The 19,029-nt window shown below is 37.6% G+C and overlaps 1 protein-coding gene across 1 annotated transcript in view; it reads left to right on the top strand.

Annotated features, from left to right (window-relative positions):
• LOC129259677 (DNA topoisomerase 2-alpha-like) overlaps positions 1–17,505 on the top strand; it is a 30,053-nt gene extending 12,548 nt beyond the window's left edge. The window contains exons 12-26 of the mRNA XM_064098118.1: positions 169–317; positions 667–898; positions 1,648–1,847; positions 2,428–2,566; positions 3,737–3,932; positions 5,085–5,323; positions 5,991–6,074; positions 7,187–7,390; positions 8,984–9,134; positions 9,858–10,010; positions 10,363–10,602; positions 12,867–12,956; positions 13,319–13,444; positions 14,854–14,939; positions 15,669–17,505. Of these exons, the coding sequence (XP_063954188.1) occupies positions 169–317; positions 667–898; positions 1,648–1,847; positions 2,428–2,566; positions 3,737–3,932; positions 5,085–5,323; positions 5,991–6,074; positions 7,187–7,390; positions 8,984–9,134; positions 9,858–10,010; positions 10,363–10,602; positions 12,867–12,956; positions 13,319–13,444; positions 14,854–14,939; positions 15,669–15,854 (2,475 nt within the window). The 3' untranslated portion in view covers positions 15,855–17,505. The remainder of the gene's footprint in view (positions 1–168; positions 318–666; positions 899–1,647; positions 1,848–2,427; positions 2,567–3,736; positions 3,933–5,084; positions 5,324–5,990; positions 6,075–7,186; positions 7,391–8,983; positions 9,135–9,857; positions 10,011–10,362; positions 10,603–12,866; positions 12,957–13,318; positions 13,445–14,853; positions 14,940–15,668) is intronic.
• The last annotated feature ends 1,524 nt before the right edge of the window (positions 17,506–19,029 follow it).

Genomic DNA, 19,029 nt, shown 5'->3' with positions numbered 1-19,029 from the left:
TCTTTCATAGTTTAGATGAATCATTTTTCATCATCACAAAAATCATATTTTTTCCTTTATCCTTTTTTCCCAGGGAAAATAGTTTATGACTTGTCATGGTACTGATAAACAAATGATTTTGTTTTAACATCTCCCTTTTTTTTAATTAGTATTATTTTTTATTTTCAGACATCCTTGATGAGCACCATCATCAACTTGGCGCAGAACTTTGTTGGTAGCAACAACGTGAATCTCCTGCAGCCCATTGGTCAGTTTGGTACCCGTCTTCATGGAGGAAAGGACGCTGCTAGCCCTCGTTACATCTTCACTCAGCTCAGGTAAACATTCACTTCGACTTGACATGACCTTCCGTGTCCACACCCATTCAGCAACTAGCGATGCTGTTTTTCTTGCAAAGAAAATATTCTAGACACACATGTATGTACATCGAGTCGCACAAGACTGCACAGCTGTGCAACAAAAACTGTTCCAATTTGTGTCTATCTTTACTTTGAATATTGTATTTCCTTTTTGGTCTATTCGTGAAAACTAGATAGAGATTGCATTGAATAATATTGAGCAATATGGATTGAAATCTTTAGTGAATGAGAATGACAGAGTCTGTCTATTGTGCACTGATTGGCATCATACCATTTACATTTTCTATTGTCATCCCCTCTACCATAGCACCCTGACCCGTCTCCTCTTCCCCGCTCACGATGACAACCTACTCACCTACGAGTACGACGACAACCAGCGTATCGAGCCTGAGACCTACGTACCCATCATTCCAATGGTTCTAGTCAATGGGAGTGAGGGTATCGGTACCGGTTGGAGCACCAAGATCAGTAACTACGATGTCCGGGAGGTGACTACTAACATCCGAAGACTGCTCGCAGGAGAGGAACCTATTCCTATGGTATAACCCTTTGTTATACAGTCTTACCTGCTTTAGCGACCTTTAAGTTAGAAAGACCACCTGTCTTTAATGACCCAGGGATGTGAGAGTTCGGATTTTAATCTGATTCCAGATTTTTTTGTTTTGATTTTCAGCTTAATTTCAGCTTATTTTTGGCCTTCCTCTGTACAAACAGTATGGGAGCTCTTTCTATTTCAGACTTTTTCAACACTCTTCAGCTTTTTTCAGATCTTTTTATTTGTGACCACTCACACCCCTGTAGTGACCACACTTTTCTTTTGATATTTCTCTCCATTAAAAAGATGTATTACAGGAACATGTCCATAAGTGCCAAGTGCTCATGCTAATCATCTATTGTATCAGCTATTGAGAAGGATTGCATGACATTTGCTCCGACGACAATTGCTCCGATGGAAAATCTACATGTTAAGCCAAACATCAAACCTTACCTCCAAAACTAAATAAACCCTAATCCTAATCTTTACATTATTTTGAACCAAAAACTATTACGGTCCTATGCCCTCAGAGATATCTGTCACTGGAGCATATGTTATGTCACCGAAGAGGAAACCATATGCTTCACATTGATAGGACATTTGTTTATCATATCATTTTGTGATTGTGCTATGATAAAGCATCATGAATTTTTGTTTTCATTTGATCTGGGATGCACTTTATATGAATCATGTTCAAATCAATTATTTATCTGTCTACATGAACATGAGATTTATTATCTCGTTTCATTTCAGATTCCATCATACAAGGGATTCAAAGGGACCATTGAAGAACTCGAGGCCAACCGCTTTGTGGTCAGCGGAGAGGTATCAATCATCGACAACAACACCATTGAGATTACTGAGCTTCCAGTGAGAACCTGGACCCAGGTCTACAAGGAACAGGTCCTAGAACCTATGCTGCATGGATCCGAGAAAGTCCAACCCATGATCACGTAAATCATTATTGTGTTTCTTTCCTTTTATGAATTGTATCTATCTCTTAAAAAACATTTAGGGATTGCGAGTGCATTAGGGATCAAAGGTAATCTACATAAGATTACCATTCAGGTAAAGCGGGGACTTGTTTCTCTAATCCTGACAGTTCTATAATCAACTAAAATGACTACATTTGACTTGTTGACAGCCAAGGTTTATTGCAGAATACTTTGTGATGATAGATTGTAAACGGACAGAATGTATCATAAATTGATTCAGGACTGCTTTTACATTGTTGACACTCAGAAATTTTGATCATTTTAAGGGACTATCCATAGCACATTGCAGATGCAATCATGATATGCATGTGAATGATTGAGAATCAAGCATTGTGGAATCCACCTGTACGAATGGTCTCTACTTACTAGCTCTTGTTAAATGCTGTTTAATTATCATGACGTGAGCAGGTCTTGGAGTGAAATAAGAAAGAAGAAAAATGGGGGTTTGATGTACAAGAACGTTGATTATTTTATGGAATTGCCCTTTAGAGTAAGGATAACCACTTTTCTACTAACAGTACGTAATTTCATTCTTCAGGGACTACAAGGAGTATCATACCGATACCACAGTAAAGTTTGTGATCAAGATGAGCGAGGATAAGCTTCTGAAGGCTGAGGAACAAGGACTGCATAAGACCTTTAAACTCCAATCCACAATCTCTCAAACAAATGTCATGGTAAGGATTATTCTGAACACACTATTTTAAGGAGTTGGATGTTGTTTTTTCATTGAAATAGACCAGTTCGTACAATTTTCGGTCAAATGACCTTTCATTTCTTTCATTATGATAGGCAGATTTCAAAGCAAAATATTACGTAAGCTTGCCTTACATAGCAGGATGAAGAAATTGAATAGACCAGGTGACTAGAATAGCACACCAATGAACACATTATGAAGGTATTTGTTGCATTCCTACTTTGAATGCATGTCATAGCATGTTGCACAATGTACTTGGCAAACTGTGAAAACCAGTCGTTCGTGGACGCGTTGTTGTTTTTTGTGGATGTAAATGAAAACAATTCAAAAGAATATATGAATAATCAAGACATCAAAGTTGGTGCTTATCTCATTAGATTTTAAACCACCCTGTCACTTTAGTACAAATGACGTTCCTCTGATCATGCGTAGAATCTTTTGATCATGCGCAGAAAGGAACTACGAACTGGCTTATTACATGTAGTACGTACTTCTCACCCCCTAAGTGAAGGACCTTCATAAAATGATGTGCCTTATATGATAAGGTGTAATGCTTTATGAATTATCATGGCTTGATTAGTAAATTAGAAGAAGTAATAATGGACAATAGTGAGTGTTCTACATACAAGAAAATGTTGATTGTCTTATGTTTCCCCATAAGAAAGTATAATTCTTAAAAGATACTGTATGAGACCTACATTGCAATAATAATAATAGCCAGTTCTTGTATAGCGCATAACACATGAATAATATTTCTATGCGCTTCCAAAGGACTTGGATATTATTACCCCGGCTGTAGCTCAAGCAGCTTTCCAGCACTCGGCATTTCAAGGAATAAATTCCTGCCAGGTACCCATTCACCTCACCTGGGTTGAGTGCAGCACAATGTGGATTAATTTCTTGCTGAAGGAAGCCATGCTGGGATTTGAACCTGCGACCCTCTGTTTCAAAGTCCGCAGACTAATCCACTGGGCCACAACGCTCAACGCAATGATAGATATGTAGATAAAGGCTTGAATTAATAGATGAAAGATATAATAGCAGTTCATGGTTTGATTATGTGTAGCTGTTAGTCCATGACAAACTGCATAAAATATGTCACACAAGTAATTGTAAACATCAATCGTATCTCTTTATGCTGCACCCCCAGGTCTTGTATGACAGCCATGGTTGCATCCGTCGCTATGAAAATGTAGTTGACATCCTCCGAGAGTTCTTTGCGGTGCGTATGGAGCTGTACCACCAACGCAAGGCTTACCTGGAAGGAATCCTTGAGGCCGAATCCGCCAGACTCAACAACCAGGCAAGGTTCATCTTGGAGAAGATTGAAGGAAAGATCAAGATTGGTAAGCTTTATCCATTCCCCCTCCACCTCATCCTCTCTACTGAAATTGGTGGTCATCTGCTGTCTGCTGTTTTGCCACCAAAATAATGAAATATTGATAATTATATAATATTGACTGTCCTTGAGGGGAACATCATATATATTGCCCACAAAAGAATCATGTTGGCCTCGAGTCTTTAGACAAGGGCAATATATTTGATGTTCCCGTAAAGAAGAGCCAGTCATCTAGAGCAAAATCATGAAAATGGAGATATTTCTTTCAAGAATATGGTTCTATTTCTACTTTGTCATGTCTATATCACGGGTCTAGGCTCTGCACTTTACTATTATGACGTACTTGTACTATAAGATTGCATCCCTCGGGACGCATATCCAACGCCCCGCCCCGATCCAGTATCGTCTTTATTGTGACTTAAAATTGTTGCTGCACAGATCATTATGAAGCATATCTCTTTCTACTTATCCTCAAACGCCCGGATGTGATACCAGGGAAAATACAAGGGTATATTTTGCGTCGTCTTTGTGAGCGAAGTCAATACGCGCATTGAGACCGAGCAAAATACAAACAATATACCTATCCCTTCCCAATATTCAGAAAATCAAGAGCAATACAGTTTTGTTAATTACCAGCTCAGATATCTGATATGGTTGATAACTCAAATTTACCAAGAGTAGCCACTTCAGCTCATTTTGCTGGTCTTCCTGCAGGCCCTTTCATAGCTTGATATGTTATTACCCCTCTCCATTCAAATACACCAAGCGCTTGGCTAAATGGCTGAAGGTGCTATTTAAAAAAATTGGTATGACTTGGCCTGGGATTGAACCCATGACCTCGCTTTCATGAGGTGGATGAGCTACCACTGAGCCTAACTGAACCCCTGGTAGTTAGACCGAGTTTTGCAAAATTAAATTAGAACGAACATCAGGAAAGTGGCCCCTGTCCAGATAATCTTATTAGTTCCCCTTGTCTTGAGGCCCGTAACACAAACTGGAAACATAATTGATTTCTTTTAATGATAGAATCAATCTGTATATGAAATCAGTCTTAAAAATCAATCATATGATCGTTAGCTAAGTTTTTTGTTTCAGGGCACAGGAAGTACTGAGATCAGTCTCACTGCCTTTACTCACTGTCGATTTCCTTTGATAACAGAGAACATGCCTAAGAAGGACATGATCCAGGTGCTCATCCAACGTGGCTTTGACTCGGACCCTGTCAAGGCATGGAAGGAGAGCCAGGCTAAGCTGCAAGGTGGGGAGGATACAGAGGACGAGGGAGCCGAAGAGGCCACGCCCGCATCGGGACCGGACTACAACTACCTCCTTGGTATGGCCCTGTGGAGTCTGACGAAGGAGAAGAAGGATGAGCTTCTGAAGAACAGGGATGACAAGGTAAGGTATCTTTGTTGGTTTAGTGGAGCTGATCATTCTCATCCATGGTATTCAAGTGTGTACTCCAAAACGCATTGGCCCGAATTCACAAAGGTGGTTTTGAAAACCCACGGTTGAGTCCATGGTTTATGCAGATTTCCTGTATAAGTTACGCTTATTTTACCGCGTATATTAAAAAATGTCCAATGCTGATGCGCGCTTTTGTCACAGTGCGCCAAATTGACATCTGTTGCCGTGGTTATCCACGCTATTTTATTCATGAGTCCACTGTTTTTAATTAATGAGCCCACTCTTCAAACAGTGGACTCATGAATGAAATAGCGTATCTAATCATGGTTACAGGCGTCAATTTGGCGCACTGTGACAAAAGCGCGCATCAGCATTGGACATGTTTTATACACGCGCCCGATACGCGCTTCATTAAGCGTAATTTATACAGGAAACCTGCATAAACCATGGACGCAACCGTGGGTTTTCAAAACCACCTTTGTGAATTCGGGCCATTGAGTTGGAAATTTAACGACGAATGTAATCACCAAGGTGTTAGGTGTACATTCCCATTGCATTACAATTAACATGATACACTGTTTCTTATTTTGAAATGATTTTATTGGTCTTGTGAAGTTTTTTTTATAACCAGGATGTGTTTTTTACTTTTTTTCTGCAGGCCCGTGAGCTGGAAATTTTGAAGGGCAAGACAGCTAGTATGCTGTGGACTGAGGATCTAGAATTGTTCTCTGCTGAGCTTGATGTAAGTCTATATAACTGAGCTCAAATCAGAGCCCAGTTTCATGAATGGAAAGTTACTGAAATCATTTCATTTTAGATCTGCTAAGTTGTAAGATCTCTGCCATTTGTATGGATTGTTTAGTTGTAATTCAACATTTCATAATTCAAATAATCACTGATGTCAAAACAATTTTTAGACCGGATTATGCTATATGTGTTGTACTTGAGGTTAATATTCTCCTCATTTGACTTCGACTAAACTTTGTTGTGCACATGAAAATTAATGGAGCTACATTTGTCTTGTTATAAGGAAAGGAGTAACATCAGAAAATACTTTGCGTTGTAAAAAAAAAAAGGTTACTTATCTGTTTCTTCTTTAGTTTTCTTTTTGTTCATTTGGTAACTACAGGCTAACATATAAGTCAAAGCGATTTTTTTTTTCAGACCAGATTATGGAAGACTTGTTATATATCTTCCAAGTCAAATCCCTCCTAAGTCAAACAGTTTCCTGTCCCAACCAGGGTTGGGCTCAATTAGTTTCTTCAATTACAATTATGTAATTGAAGAAATGTTCAATTACTATTACTTTTCAATTAAGTTACATTTTTCAATTACAATTACCAATTACTTTTGTCAATTAAAATTTCAATTACTTTCTATACAAGTCATAAATGAAATCACTTTGTATTCTGTATGTATTAGCACCACCTTTTTCAACATGATTCTAAGTTACAGAGAAACTGACAAGATGAAGGGTTATGTTAAAGAGCATGGATTCTGCCTATGACACTCTTTGATGCTGAATCAGTTGACATGAAAAAGTTTACTAAATTAAATCATATATTAAGTAAGTTTATTGTAAAGTAATTGAATGTAATTAAAAGTAATTGACAGTAATTGAAGTCAATCACGTTTATTTCAATTATAATTACATTTACTTTCCTTAAAAATTTCAATTACAATTACAATTACTCACAAAAATGTAATTAATTACTTAATTGATCAATTACCTTGTAATAGAGCCCAACCCTGGTCCCAACAGTTTCAACTTAGGTAGAATTACCTGTATTACTGAAAAGCAAGTCTCTCTCCAATCATTCCCATGAAACATGCGATTGTTTTGTTTGTTGACAGCGTGTTGAGGCCCAGGAGAAAGAGGATGAATCGACAGCGGTCATCTCAGCCGGCGCAAAGGGAGCCAAGGGCAAGCCCAAACCACGTAAGCAGAAGCTTCTAACCAAAGAAGAGACAAAACCATCCCCGATGGGACGTCGTGTGGTCCCACGCATTGATCCAGCTCTCAGGAAAGCTGTCGAGGCTGAGAAGAAGAGAGCAAAGGTACATGCGATTTCCTCCCTCTTATTTTGTTTCTGGAGGAAATTCACTTGGTTTGATCCATTTAAAGTCGGTTTGTAATAATAGTAATAATAGTAAATTGTAATGATATACAAATATACCAGGCTTTGAGTAAGTATAGCAGGAATTATTCATTTGAGGTTGGACTGGCATTACTATTATAGTGATTTTGCCAGTACAACCGAGGATGAATAATTCCCTCTATACTTTCGAAATAAAGGCCTGGTATATTTGTTTTATATCCTACTTTAATAAGTTAGAGCAATAGAACTTGATAATCTAGTTCTTGTACTTGTAGTCCATCCTTTTTAATCTGAACCAAACGAGCCGCGCTGACTGACCTACTTTTCCCGAAGCCACGCGCTCAGCGCGCGGAACGCGTATTAGTGCTTGTGCAATCATGATATGTGACGTCAATGATGGAATAGTTGACTATTCCATCATTGACATCACGGAATAGCACATTTTCTTCGATGGGCGTTTCATTTTCGACATCATCACGAAATAGTCACATGATGCTATTTAAACCAATCAGCATACATGTTTTAATTTATATAGGATATAATAGTAAATATAGCACCTAATAGAAAGTTTCCATGCGCTGCTTAATGTTACACCGGCTTTAGCACGGCTACTTTGGGGTTTATGTGATGAGCTTCTGAAAAAGCCTGTGATTATTTTGATTGTGTAGATTGTTATTGATACACAGTAGACACTCCATGAGGTGACTTTCCACTAGCAGGGCTGCCAGGTAGTACTGATTTCCGTATTAAGTACTGAAAAAATGATAAGAATACTAATGGACTTTCATGCGAAATACTGATTTCTAAAGTTTCAGTTTTATATCATGTCCATTGGTATTTCATTGAAAATAGTGATTTCCTCACCAAAATACTGATTTTGTCAGCTTGTGAAATACTGAAATATTCATGTTCAGGTTGGCAGCTCTGCATAAGTTGCATTAATTGTCTGATTCAGAGCTTTATTCTAGACCAGGGGCCCGTTGCAGAAAGAGTTGCAATCAATCGCAACTCTAAAAATCATGCGCAACTTGATTTTCAACCAATCAACAGCGCGCATTTGGGACTTGCGATTGATTTTTTTACTTGCGTTTAAACGCAACTCTTTCTGCAACAGACCCCTGAATCTGTTAAACTCAATTTCTGCCTTAGTCCAACTTGGGCCCGTCTTACAAAGAGTTGCGATTGATCCGATCGATTGCAAGCCAGCAGAGTCAACATATAAAATGCATGTTTGTTCAAAAGATTTTCTAGATATGAATGTATATCCATGAATTCATTGATTTCTTGACAATTTGGTGTGTTCTCCTTTGTTAACAACAGACGTTTTGCAAATTTCCTGTAGAAAAAATTATGACCCTGATGGATTTCCATAGAGTTACGAGTGATTGGATCAATTGTAACTCTTTGTAAGACAGGGCCCAGGTTTCTACAGTCCCTGGAAATTTGACCAAGGCAGATTTACCTGTATAATGTTTTATTGTTTAACTCTGTTCCTTTGATGTTTCATAACACCATCGTTATGAAGTGAATTATTTGTTTGCGATTATAACAGAAGGTGAAGGCTGAACCGGGAGAAGGGAAGATCAAGAAAGAGATCAAGAAAGAAATCAAGATGGAACCAGAGATCAAGATGGAACCAGAGATTCCTGAAGAAGATAGAGAACCGCTCTCATTGGCTGAGAGACTTGCCAAAGCTAAATCAGGTTAGTTTTTGAATTTCAGCCCAGATTTCCAAGGGTCATTTTCAGTCAAATTCTACAGTGTTCTGAAGCAAAATACTAAATCCACCACATCTAATTCTAGTCTTACTTTTCAGACATGTTTTTTGAAGTTTGATCACTTAAATGGTTCATCTAATTGGTGTAATGGCATGCCAAAACTTTTCATAAAACATCAAAATAAAAATTGTACATGTTTTTTGTATGCTTTCGCTTGTGAGACTCCAAGCTTCATCAGACCTTTGTTGCAGATGGGTAATTCTATAAAATATGTACGTCCGACCTTCCAGGGGGGCGTTTCATCAACATTTTTGTCCGACAAGTTGTCAGATCTGACACCTTTACTTCATTCTGATTGGCTGAGAAACACTGTTACTAGGACTTGTTGGATAAAACTTCTGACAAGTCCTTTTATGACTTTACTCTGTTCTCTAGTTTGTATGAAAGAGTGTAATGCTCTCAAATTATAATTTCTTTAGTGACCTGTGAAGTGAAGTAATGATTGAGGGGAAAATGGGGTTGGAGGTACAACGAGGAGGATTATTTTGTGGAATTGCCCTGATGGTGCAGTTGCTGATGCAATAAACAAAGGAGACTCACCAAAACGGTGATTGTGAAAAAAAGAGGATGTTTTGTCATGTCCTTAAGATAGTGGCATTGATAGATGCATGATCTATCCTTCACCTTCTCACTGTTTGATCAACCCAGGTGGTGATGGAGCTACCAAGTCCAAGAAACAATCAACCTTGTCCCTCAAACCCATCAAGAAGGCCACCAAGAAATTAGATTCGGAATCCGACGATGATGATGACTTTGGCTCCACCCTAGTCAAGAAAGAGAACGCTCCAAAGCGATTGGCTTGTAAGAAAATTAGAGTTTATTTCACCAGAATTTACCCACTTACGTGTTGCCTCTTAGACAAGAATGTGCTATGTTTGGTATTCAATGATGTTCATAACAATAACGATGAATATTCAGAAGCGCTATAAACAAAAGTCACCATACCGCATACAATATATGAGTTCATTTGCAATATGTCAAAGATAAAATATTACTCGAAGAAAAATAGAGATTACTGAGGATAAAAGTAACTTTAATACCAGTATTGTTTATTTATATTCTTCACTTTAGGAAATTAATGATATTAGATGCACTTTGAAGTTACTTTCTTGGCAGAATTTAAAGATATCCCATTTGTTTTTGTGATCTCTAGCTGCCAAGATAGAATTTACTTTTAGCGATGAAGAGGAGGATGACATTGAGATGTCCATGCCACGCGAGATGTCAGACGACTCCATTAAGTTGGAGGACCTCGCCGATGAGGACGACGGTGATGCCGATGGGTCATTCATTGCTCCACCAGCCAAGAAAAGCAAGAAGGCAATCATTGCTTCTGATGACGAGGATGATGATGATGCTATGGACACACAAAGCACTGCCAGCTCCAAGAAAGGTGTGTTATGTACTAATACAAGGTATATCTAGGGGGATGGGGTAGGCCTGTCACCTAACGACATAATCATGTGGCCCGTTTTAGAAAAGATGAACAAATTCTTTTTCTTTATGGTAACTACCATGTTAATAGGGACAAGCAGCCAATCAAGATCAAGATTTCAATTGTAGTCACCATAATGACTAATATAAAACAGACCCCTGATTTTATCACAAGCCAGATGGAAGTAATTAGAAAGTGGTGTGATTTCAACATTTTCCTCCTTCACGAATATATGGTACTTACCCCTGCCGCTGTATTTCCCTTAACCCGAAAAGGCCCGGGGGGGGGGTGCCCCCTCGACATTTTTTGCGATTAATCCACCGCGCGAAATCTTTTGACTGCGTCGCTCGCTGACTTTTTGTCTCGCCTGCATAGCAGAGCGAGACTATAGGCGCCGCTTTTCCGACGGCGGCGGCGTCAACATCAAATCTTAACCTAAGGTTAAGTTTTTGAAATGACATCATAACTTAGAAAGTGTATGGACCTAGTTCATGAAACTTGGACATAAGGTTAATCAAGTATTACTGAACATCCTGCCTGAGTTTTAGGTCACATGACCAAGGTCAATGGCCATTTAGGGTCAATGAACTTAGACCATGTTGGGAAAATTATTTTCAAAATCTTAACCGAAGGTTAAGCTTTTGAAAGGACATCATAACTTAGAAAGTATATGGACCTAGTTCATGAAACTTGGACATTAGGTTAATCAAGTACCACTGAATATCCTGTGCGAGTTTCAGGTCACATGACCATGGTCAATGGTCATTTAAGGTCAATGAACTGGCCGTATTGGGGGTATATGTTAAATTACTATCCTAACTCTGAAAGTTTATGGATCTAGTTCATAAAACTTGGACATAAGAGTAATCAAGTATCACTGAACATCCTGTACGAGTTTCAGGTCACATGACCATGGTCAAAGGTCATTAAAGGTCAATTAACTTTGGCCGTGTTGGGGGTATTTGTTGAATTACTATCCTAACTCTGAAAGTTTATGGATCTAGTTCATAAAACTTGGGATATAAGAGTAATCAAGCATCACTGAACATCCCCTGTGAGTTTCAGGTCACAAAACCAAGTCAAAGGTCAGTTAAGGTCAATAAACTTAGGCCATGTTGGGGTAATTGTTGAAGTGCCATCATAACTTTGAAAGTTTATGGATAGAGTGAATGAAATGTGGACATGGGTGTAGTTGACAGTCTTAAGTCTCCGTTCAAATGTCATTTATGGTCAATGAACGTGGTATTATGTCATTATATGAATGATGTTTTTGTGAATGATTATTTTATAGTAGTTTTCAAAGTTAGCACTGCTGCTATATTAAATTGCGTAATGCAGGCGAGACTGCCAGAGGCGTTCCACTTGTTACTTTTAAGTCTCGCGCAACTTTTGAGACCAAATTTGCGATGCCCTGGTTCGCGGTTACGAAATTACGCAACCTTATGTAAGTGAATGTCAGACCCAAAATTGCTCATAAACATGAATTCATGTACAAATTCAATGCAAATTTTGTAATTAGACAAAATTCATAAATGTATCATTATTTCTACTTCTACTGATTAAAATTAATTAATTTTGTCTTGTTTATGATCAGAATTAAGTCTGCAACAATTCCTTAAAAACCAATAAAAAACAATAAGTAAAAAAAACTAAGAAATACATAAGAAATTTAAAAAACAATAAAATACATAAGAAAAAAATTGGGATACCAAATTTTTTTTGATGTACATTTGATCAGAATCCTACAAAGAGTCTGAATAAAAAATTAGCAATTTTGGGGCCATAATAAGTTTATTAGAGCAAATGTTTTATTTCATGCATTAATTAGCATAATCAATTCATTTAAAAAAATCTTATTTTTTCAAAAAAATTAATCATACAGCCTTGTAGATTTTATCGCACACCAACACTGTGCAAATTTTTTCGGCGCTTGTGCGATCGACGGTCGAGATCTCAGGGAGGGAGGGGCGGAATCGGCCCCCCCCCCCCCCCTCGGTTGTGAGATGGGTCCAAATAACCCGGCTCTTTAAGGGTTAAGGACTCTCTAGGATCATTGTGTGGTAACAGGGAAAAGAGCAACAGTATCATGTGGGCATACATGAAATCTTTCACGATGTTGTAGAAGACTGGTTTTACTGTCTTGGTGCTGATAGCTGCATCAGTTATTTAAGATCTTATGCGCTTCATGTCTCTCTTTCTTTTGTCATTACCTCTTGTATTAGATGAGGACATTTCCCCCAAACCAGCAGCCAAACCTGCCAAGAAACCCAGGGCCAAGGCAACGAAGAGCAAGGAATCTAAGAAGGAGAAGGGTAGGTTAAAAGAGATCATTGACAAGAGAATGAGATAAAATAGAGGGAGGGAGATATAGAGACAGAGAGGAAGTGGAGGATGGGAGAGAGAAGGGGGGGGGGGAGGGGTTGGTATTAGACAGAAAAATAAGGAAAAGGGGGAATTAAGGAAGCATATTTTTATTAATTTGTATTTCTGATTGACCAGCAGCACAGGCTGTAAGGGTTTATTTACAAACAGTTCAGGGAAGTATTAAATGTGCAGAGTAATTGCAAAACATAACAATCAACTTAATAAACAACATACTGGATAAAAGTAGTTACTTTTGTTTGTGTAGAGAGAACTATAATGTTTATCGTTTTTAAATTGATATATTTCCCAGATGAAAAGCAACCTTCAATCACAGACATGTTTGGTAAGAAGGCAGCCCCTAAGAGGAAGATGGAATCATCAGAAGATGAATTGGTCCCTGTCAAGAAACCAGCAGCTTCAAAGTCAGCTAAGAAAAGTGAGTTTGTTTATAATGAAATTGAACAGCTTTTTATGTTGGTATTTACACATCAGACTGGCGTCAAGAGAATTCACTGGAATGGGGGGGGGGGGGGGGGGGTAGTTTTCAGAATATTTGTGTCATGAAGGAAGTTTAACCCTAAACTGACCGGGGGGGGGGGGTTAAATCAACCCCCCCCCTCAACATTTTCTGCGATAATTTCGCCGTGCGAAATTTTTTTACCGCGCCACTCACAGAGTTTATACTTTCAAGTCTCGCGCATCTTTTGAGACCAAATTTACGACGCCCGAGTACGCGGTTCCGAAATTACGCAACATTTTGTAAGTGCATGTCAGACCAAAAATTGTTCCAAAACGTGATTTTGTGTACAAAGTCAATGCAAATTGAGTTTTCTCATCTTATTCATAAAGATATGATTATTTTTGCTTTAAACAGCTGAAATCAATTAATTTTAGCATAAATATGCTTCAAAAAGGTTGTGCAATAAATCTGGTGAAAAAAACAAAGAAAAACAAAAGGTTGAAAAACAAAGAAATACATTAGAAATTCATAAAACAATAAAATACTTAAGAAATTGATTTCCAAACCGAAGTTTTTTTCAATTGCGATCGTTAAGAATGCTACAAAGAATATTTTTACCAAAAATTAGCATTCTAGGAGCTTTATTTAGTGAATTAGAGCAAAAAGTATGATTTATGCATAAATTAGCATAATTAATTCATATAAAATAAAATCTCATTATTTTGGAAAATTTTACCATACAGCCTTGTAGATTACATCGCACACTACCAGCGTGTGAATTTTTGCAGCGCTCGCACAATCGGCGGCCGAGATCTCAGGGGGGGTAGAATCAACCCCCCCCGGCCACAGAACAGCCAAAAAAGCCCGGCCTAGTTAGGGTTAATGGGCAAAAGAGCTGATAAAAGTTTAGATTGAGCACTCACATTATTGGCACACCAGGGCCCCATCTAACAAAGAGTCGCAATAGATTCAAATAAAAATCAAATTGCAATTGTTTAATATTCCTGTTGCATATCTAAAAAAAATTGGAAATGAATTGTAATTGTAATTTGATTTAATTTATTAAAACTATTTGTAAGGCAGGGCTCAGGAAATATTACCTGCACTTGAAGGACAGCCTCATTCTGTTTGGAGAATCGGGGCTTTTTCTGTCTGTATAATGTCATGAAAAGCTAAAATACGGAGTGCGGTAATGTCCTACATGAGGGTATGCCATTAGGATTACATTATCCCTTGAGCTACAGTCTTTGTTAGTACCTTAGTTAATGGTTATATTCCTACTGAAAAAGGGTATCAAGCTACTCAACTCTATGATGAAGAGTGTATTTAGGTCCACAGGGATGTTTCGCTTGTAATGACCATTCATTTTACTGTCTCGTTTTTAGCTGTTAAGTCTTCAACTACCTCAGACTCGGATGATGCCTTTAAGAAGCCTGCTACGAAGAAAGCTGCTGCAAAGAAATCATCCAAGGTGAGACCGTTTCTATGAAGACATGCTACTTGTCAACATTAAATGATCATAATAGGCATTTATGTAGCACCATCTATCTAGAAATAATCTACTCCAAGGCGCATTGTTATTATTATTAATTTTATTACCCCGGCTTTAGCTCGAGTGCTTAGTGCATTCAAGGAATTAATCCTGCCGGGTATCCCATTTACCTTACCTGGGTTGAGTTCAGCACAATGTGAGTAAATTTCTTGCTGAAGGAAGACACACATTGGCTGGGGTTTGAACCCACGTCCCTCTGATTGAATGATGAGTCGTAACCACTAGACCAAGGCGCCCCCTTGCATCAGTCCAAATTGGGACAGACATAAAGTTGTTTCAACTCTGAACAAATCACATCCCCCTCTCTCTAATTTCAAGTGTGTTAATCTGTTGCCTACTGGAACTTGGTGGTCTATGCACAAGGCAATAAGGGATTACAGAAGTCAGTAGTCAATGAGTTAAATGGAAAAAGTAATAAACACCACAAAACCACTAATCAGTACCATGACATCGGAGCCATGTTTCAAAGGTATGCGGATGACCATGGAGCTGATTTTTGGAATGTCTGCATTGATTGTGAATGATCAATCACCAAGCTTCATGAACAACTGTGCTTCATGCAAAAAATTAGGTGTTTGGTAATTTAAGCAGACTAGATTGAGATTGCATTGATCTAATTAGATTATATTATCTTTTATCTGTTTTCAGCCCAAAGCCAAGAAGGCTAAGAAGAAGGCTTTTGATTGGTCAGATGACGATGATGATGATGACGAAGATGAAACTTCGTTTGCTATTGATGAAAACGTTACCGTCCCAGCAAGAGAGAAGACTGGTCGTGCCAGAGCTACAGTCAAGTATAATTTCTCTGATGATGAAGATGATGATGATTATTAAACAAGAGATGCCTGCCATAGCACCTACACCTTGCTTTCGATAAAAAGGAACAAGTTTCCATTCATATGTCATTCCATCTTATGTTGTGTATAATTGTAAATACTGTCAAATTTAATTTAGTTTTTTTTTCTGTCCTGTACATATTGTCTGTGTAAATATTGTACAGCTATGATGTTTTCTGACAAAGATCAGTGGACATGTTTCATAGTAGAATAGGCCTTTCCAATGCCAAGTAAGTGCTTTACTTGAGATACACTTGGAAGAATAAATAAATAAAAATTTGTCTTGCTGCTTTATTTTTCCTCCCAAATCATGTGAAATATACATAATGGCAGATTCAACGTGGGTTGGAATCGTGCAAATTTGTTTGAATTTCAGAAGCGTAAAGTCTAATGTAGATTGTGTCTCTGAAGAAATTGGTATAAATCGAATAATGTTCTGATATGAATCAAAAGCTTTTCGAAACTTTCTTAACCGTTGTATTTTTCTTGACAACAATTGATACAATCTGCTCAAAATATGAAATTAATTGACAGATTACAGACAAGCTGGATTACATTTCTACAAGAAAATTGGAACTCTATTCCCATATTTATTACTTCATTCATTACCATATTACAAAAAGATATTGTAGATTTCATTATTTTGATCAAGGATTCGATGAACCTCCTTGTATATGTTAGGGAAACTTCCACTTGTACTATTCTACTATTTTCCGGCTACTAAGTTATAAAGCTTTTCATTCTCTCACAGTTACCATAGTAACTGTCAAGAGAGCACTGCTTTGCAGTCAATCAAAAGTATGGGTTTCGTTGAAATTGTCAAGAGTCAACAATTTGATCAATCCTGTTGTATTTCATGAACTGTTATAATTTCTATATTATGTTAGATGTATTTATTCTGCACAATTTTGTTTACAGTGTTTGTTAAGCTGGAATTTCTTTGAAATTGCATTATTATTTTTTTTAAATATGTGTTTGGATTATTCTTATGTTTTGTTCCCATTGCTTTTTCATTATTGCATGGTATGGTTTTAATTGTTACAGGTTGATTTTTTTTTAAATTTTTATTGTTTATTTGAAAGGTAATCATAGATGAATTTACATGATAAGTGTTTCATTTATTTAAATCTGCACATTCCTGTTTATTTCATTTTTGTTAGATATGATAAGCCGTAGGTTTGTCATCTAGAAACTTTATGCACTGTTATTTTGTAAACAAAAGAAGGATGCTGATTGTTTAATTAGTTACATAGGCACAACCATACATAAATACATGTATGTCAAGAGTACTATGCACCAACATATAACTTATAATAATTATGATGTCACTGGCTTTCCATAGTCAAGGCAGATTTGAATCAGAAACAGTCATCTTAGTAATGGTGAGCTTTACATCTAATATCCACCTGATGGGTCGTTTCACATAAGGAACAAGTATGGTCAACATTGCTTTATAAGGACTTTGGAAATGTCTCAGACTTCAATAGAATAGCTTCTTACCTCATTAATCATGAAGCTATATAGGATATTTGATATATGTTCATGTATGTATGTGGTACAATGATTGTACCGTGTTCTGTTTTATTGTTAGATGTCAACATGAGTTTGATGTCTTGTGTATCATTAAAACAGACAATTTGAATATCAAACACCTGTTGCTTTATTTTATTGTGGTACTTCATTGCGAGGTTGGGGTTGAGCTTCATGGGGCATGTACTGTGTGTTATGTGGAAGAATGGAGGAAAGAAGACTATAGAGGTAGGATTAGGTGGGAGCAATTGGGGGTTTTAAAAATTGAGCGTAGGATAATGAATGACTGGGACAAGGAGTGAGAGAGGGGATAGAGTGAGGGAAAGAGTGAATGGGGGGGGGGGGGGAGAGATTAGGGGAAGAGGGAAAGTCCCAGATGGAAGGGGAAGGAGACAAAGAATATGTATAGGGGTGGGAGAGAGAAAGTGAGGGGGGGGGGGGGTAGAGGGAGGGAATCCGAAGGGGACGTAGGGAAAAAGACACGGAGAAAGTATTCAAGTTCCTGGCATTCTCATTGTGATTTTGAGGACATTGAATAACAATGGAATATATGCAATAATGGTGATTTTGAATTGGCTAATATTGTGATGGTGGTTATTACTGATGGCAGGGTTAAAGGGTGAAATTCACCCTGACAAAAGTGGTTTACTGACGGATGGTCTATTATCACTTGGTCTAATCATCAGATGGGCTAACAACATTTGAGCTAAACCCACTTAGTCCAATTCTCTTTTGGTCTAATGACCACTTGGTCTAATAGCCAATTAGTCTAATGACCACTTGGTCTAATGGCCACTTGGTCTAATAGCCAATTGGTCTAATCCTCACTTGGTCCATTATTCATTTGGTCTAATGTGCAGTTGGTTTTATTTCCATTTCGGCTAATTTCCACTTGGTCTATAATTTCCATTTCGGCTAATTTCCATTTCGGCTAATTTCCACTTGGTCTAATTTCCAGATAGTCTAACATTCATTTCGTCTACATGCCATTTGGTCTAATTTGTAAAGTCTGCATGGTGACTTGTTTTCAATTTTCCGGTGAAATTTTTAAAGTTACTTTTCGCGCGCCGGCTTCGAATCTTCACACGTGCGCCCCTCGATATTGGAGTACAGTAAGAGTGACGTATATTTCGTCCCCGATTGAAATTTGAAAATATGGGGATTTTCGAAAGCCTGTGGGGACGAAAAAAATTATTTGGGGATTAAACAAACTTTGGGGATTTTTTTTTTCTGTTTCAGGTGATTTTTGAAGGTTTTGGTGAAAAACAATCAAATTTGCTATTTTCTGTAAAATACGCTAATATAGAGGTGAAAAAATATGATTTTTATTTATCCACCTCTATGTATACGATCTTCTGTAGATAGTTAACGCTGGCTTAACCCAATCATGGTTCCCAACTTTTCAAGTAAACGTCTGATGAAGTTAAAAAATTCCTTGATAATTATTTAAACCCATTCCCAGTTTCTCATGTTTTCTAAGTTGTTGCAGTGAATTGCATGTGTTATTATTATTTTAGTTATGCATGTATAATGTACCAGTAGGCCTATACTTGTATTATAGTATAAGAGGCTACATGTCATTCAATGAATTTGTTTTAATATACAACAAAATATAACAGAGTCTGACTGACTATCATCCTTTC

This window comes from Lytechinus pictus, chromosome 4 (assembly GCF_037042905.1).
Source record: "Lytechinus pictus isolate F3 Inbred chromosome 4, Lp3.0, whole genome shotgun sequence".
Taxonomy (NCBI): Eukaryota; Metazoa; Echinodermata; class Echinoidea; order Temnopleuroida; family Toxopneustidae; genus Lytechinus; species Lytechinus pictus.
Note: the sequence above shows the minus strand (reverse complement) of the source record. Positions and strands in the feature narration are given on the sequence as shown.